Source organism: Capricornis sumatraensis, chromosome 3 (genome assembly GCF_032405125.1).
Source record: "Capricornis sumatraensis isolate serow.1 chromosome 3, serow.2, whole genome shotgun sequence".
Lineage (NCBI taxonomy): Eukaryota > Metazoa > Chordata > Mammalia > Artiodactyla > Bovidae > Capricornis > Capricornis sumatraensis.
Window position 1 is genome coordinate 25,302,820 of NC_091071.1, and position 3,858 is coordinate 25,306,677.

General features: G+C 60.4%; 1 protein-coding gene across 1 annotated transcript; it reads left to right on the forward strand.

Moving 5' to 3' along the window:
* The first annotated feature begins 563 nt into the window (after positions 1–563).
* On the forward strand, positions 564–2,437 carry ITPRIPL2 (ITPRIP like 2). The gene has a single exon (XM_068968935.1). The coding sequence runs from the start codon at positions 564–566 to the stop codon at positions 2,160–2,162; it is 1,599 nt and encodes a 532-aa protein (XP_068825036.1). The 3' UTR covers positions 2,163–2,437.
* The last annotated feature ends 1,421 nt before the right edge of the window (positions 2,438–3,858 follow it).

Genomic DNA, 3,858 nt, shown 5'->3' on the forward strand with positions numbered 1-3,858 from the left:
CGCCCCGCGTCGCTTGAAGGCGGAGGCCCTGGAGGGGGCCGACCCCGCCCGCCGGCTCGGCGCGCGGCTTCCAGACTCCGGCATTTCCTCCCCGCTAGCTGGCGCGGTCTCGCCTCCCCTCGGAAGAGGAAACTCCTGGGGCCGAGTAACGGGGACAAGCGCGGAGGGGAGCGGCGAGCGACCTCCGGGTGGGTGCCCCGCAGCTCCGGGAGGGCAGCCCCGGGTAGGCGGCGAGCGCGGCGGGACCAGAAGCTGGCCGCGGGCGGCGTGCCGGAGCGCGGGGCGGGGAGGGCCGCCGGGCAGGACGCCGCGCGCAGTCGGCACAGGGCGCGGCCGGGAGCCGGGGCGGGCGGGGCCGGCCGCTGCTGGAAGGAGCGCTTGAGCTGGGAGAGGAGGCCGAGCTGGAGGGCGGCTTTCCCCGGCCCGGCGACGGGGGAGCCGCCGCGGAAGCGAAGGAGACCGGGACAGTGGGGCTGCCCGGGCGCTGCGCGCATGCTGGGCCGGGGGCGCCGCCGGGGCTCGCGCCCTGGGCTGTTCCGCCGTCGCTGCCCCCGGCGCCCGGCATGTCGGTGCACTACACTCTCAATTTGCGCGTCTTCTGGCCCCTGGTGACCGGCCTGTGCACCGCCCTCGTGTGCCTCTACCATGTCCTGCGGGGAAACGCGGGCGCCCGAACCGAGACCCCCGACGGCGCGGATGGCGGCTTCCCGCTGCTCAAGGTGGCGGTCCTCCTCCTCCTTGGCTACATCCTCCTGCGCTGTCGCCACGCTGTCCGGCAGCGCTTTCTGCCCGGGCCACCCCGCATGGGGGGCCACTCTGCCTTCTCGGCTAAACACTTCCCGGAGCCCAGCCTAGACATCTTGCTGGAGAGTTACTACGAACACGAGGTGCGCCTGTCGCCGCACGTGCTGGGCCACAGCAAGGCACACGTGAGCCGCATCGTGGGCGAGTTGGTGCGGGCTGGCCGTGCCCGAGGGTCCCCAGGCCCCATCCCCGGGGGAGCGCTGGCCTTGGCCTTCCGCGGAGACTTCATCCAGGTAGGGAGCGCCTACGAGCAGCATAAAATCCGCCGGCCCGACGGCTTCGACGTGCTCGTGCCGCTGCGCCTCCCTCCCCTGGTGGCCCTGGAGCCGCGGAGCCTGGGCGCAGAGCCCGAGCTGGCTCCAGCCTTCCACGGCTGCTTCGTGTGTGCACTCAAGGCGCCGCCAGGGGCTTCCGGCGGCCACTGGCTCCGAGACTGCAAACCCTTCTCCGACGGCTTCTGCGTGGATGTCCGCGGGCGGCGCCTCCTTTCGGCCACGCTGGTACTGCGCTGGTTCCAGGCGCACCTGCAGCGCTCCCTGGCCACCGTGCGCTACAGCCTGGAGGGGCGTTGTCGGGTCAGCCTGACCCCGGGCGGTCTGGAGCAGCCGCCCACCCTACACATCTTGCCCTGCCGCACCGATTACGGCTGCTGCCGCCTTTCCATGGCCGTGCGACTCATCCCTGCCGTCCATTTGGGCGACAGCGTCTTCCTGGTGGCGCCACTACCGCCGCCCTCACCTGCCGGGCCCCTGTCGGAGCTCCCGGGAGGCCTGCGTGCCGATGCCCTGTGGGGGGTGAACACAGCGCGCCAGGAGCAGAAGCTGCTGAGCTGGCTGCAGGAAAGGGCCCCTCCAGGTGCCTGCTACCTCAAGTGCCTGCAGTTGCTTAAAGCTCTGCGAGACCTTGGCGCCCGGGGGCTGGACCCGACGGCCGCCGCGCAGTGGGGACGCATCCTCTCCTCCTACGTGCTCAAGTCGGCGCTGCTGGCGGTGCTGCAGCGCGAGGGGGCTCCGGCACCAGGCTGGGACGAGGCGCACCTGGGCGACCGCCTGGAGGAGCTAGTGCAATTCCTCAGGGACTGCCTGCTGCGACGCCGGACGCTCTTCCACTGCGTCCTGGGCCCTGGAGGGGCGGCCACCGAGGTGGGCCCGCTACCCAAGGTACTGCGTGAAGCTGCCCCAGTTGACCTCCTGGCAGCTTTCGACCGGCAGGTTCGGGAACTCACAGCGGCGCGGTTGCTGTCCACGTGGCGAAGGCTGCCCCAGCTTCTCCGCGCCTATGGCGGTCCCCGCTACCTTGTCAGGTGCCCGCCACCCCGGAGTCAGCGCACCCAAGGGTTCCCTGAAGATGAACCATAAACCCTGTTAGAGCCCCCACCTGGCCCAGTGCTCCTGCAGCCCCACTCCACAGGTGGGGCGGGGATGGCAGTGAAGCCTGTTTAAGGCAAGGAAGATGAACTGCAGAAGGGGTTGGATATTCAGAACGTGGCATCTGGCAGCTTAAACATCACCCCGGCTCCACTATCCAGATAATCATGGCATCTTCACACCCACCAGAGTGTCCTGGACGAGCTATGGAAAGACGGCAACTGAGAGTTGGTCCAAATGTTGGTTTGTGTGGAATGATTCTGTAGAAGGATTTAGCTTTTAGGGAGGTTCAGTAAAGCAAGAACTAGCTGCAGAAAAAGTTCCCTCTGCCAGTTGTTTAGAAGATCTCTCTTGCCCCCCAGTTTAAAGAAGCTAATGTGTTTTTTTTGACCTAACTACTTGGTAGGTCCTGGTTTCCTGGCTGTCTTTTTAAAAATCTGAACCTTTCTCTACAACTGGAACTGTAATGCTATTACAGGGGCTCATGTTCTGAGGTACAGAATTTCCACTGTTCAGATAAATATCAAGGTATTTTTAAAGGGTCCCATCAAGGGTGTTTGACAGGATTGTGAAGAATTAAGTCACAGGTGTTGAGCGGCAGTCAAGAGCTGGTTAATGAAACTTTCAGAGCAAACAGCACTATATTGATCAGTTCTTTCATTTTGGGGTAATTGCTAGTGCCACGTGTGGCATCGAAAAGGGAGGCTAGTTATATTTGCTATGAAGGGAGGTGCAGTCTTGAAGAGCAGGCTTGCTCAACACCGCTGCAGGGAGGCGCTGGGATGAGCACTCATCAGCCCCTGCTGTGAGCCATGCTCAGGGCAGAGTGACAATGCTTCAGACAGCACTGGTGAGGGCAGAAAACATGTTGAGTCTCGAAAAAGATGAAGCTCACTCTGCCTAGCAAGGTGTCTCGCCACGGCTTGCTGCTGGCTAGGGAGAGAAACCTTTTTTGTTTGTTCGTTTTTGTTTTCAAGTCTTTTTAGCAAACTCCTTTTCTTTCTGAGTTTAATGAGACGGTGAAGAGGCAGTGCCTGCTCTCGACCAATTTCAGTGATCCTTCGTGGTTGGGGTGTTTTGCTCTGATTGCCCAAGCAGCCTTTTAGCGACCTGAAGGCCACCTTTGAGAAGCAGTTGATTCAGCACAGGTCTTGCAGTGCATTTCACTTAGAGTTCGGCATCTCTGGGCTCTGTGCTTGAAGATCAGTTATTTCCCAGTCCGTCGACAGGAGGAAGACAGCAGGGGAGGGCAAGCTAGGGGGAGATGGAGGGAGACAGCCCTTGTCAGCTGTATGCTCTTTCTTTTCTTTGGGCATAAACATCACCAGGCTGAGTGTATTTTGCAGCTCATCCATTCTGAAATCCCTCTGTCCTCCCAATTTTCTAATAGCTCTCCATTGCATCAGTCAACATAAAACTCACTTGAAGTTTAGAATGGGCCATCATCTGCTGAGTAGAAAATATAACCAGTCCCAGTGATACACTTTAGGTTTTTTAACTTTTTTTTTTTTAACAGAGACTTTTAAAGGTAAAACTTGGAAGACAGAAGTAGTCACATGAATTGGGCCATTGTTTAATTTCTGAGCTATTTGGAGGGAACTTTTAAAACTTTTTAGGGGCCCTCCTTGGCCACTGTGGGAAAATAGTTGTGAATAGATGACTTATAGGGAATCCTTCTCATCAGAAC

Excerpts from the sequence above, each read along its gene's own strand:
- ITPRIPL2 (XM_068968935.1), top strand. The coding sequence starts at position 564 with ATGTCGGTGCACTACACTCTCAATTTGCGCGTCTTCTGGCCCCTGGTG.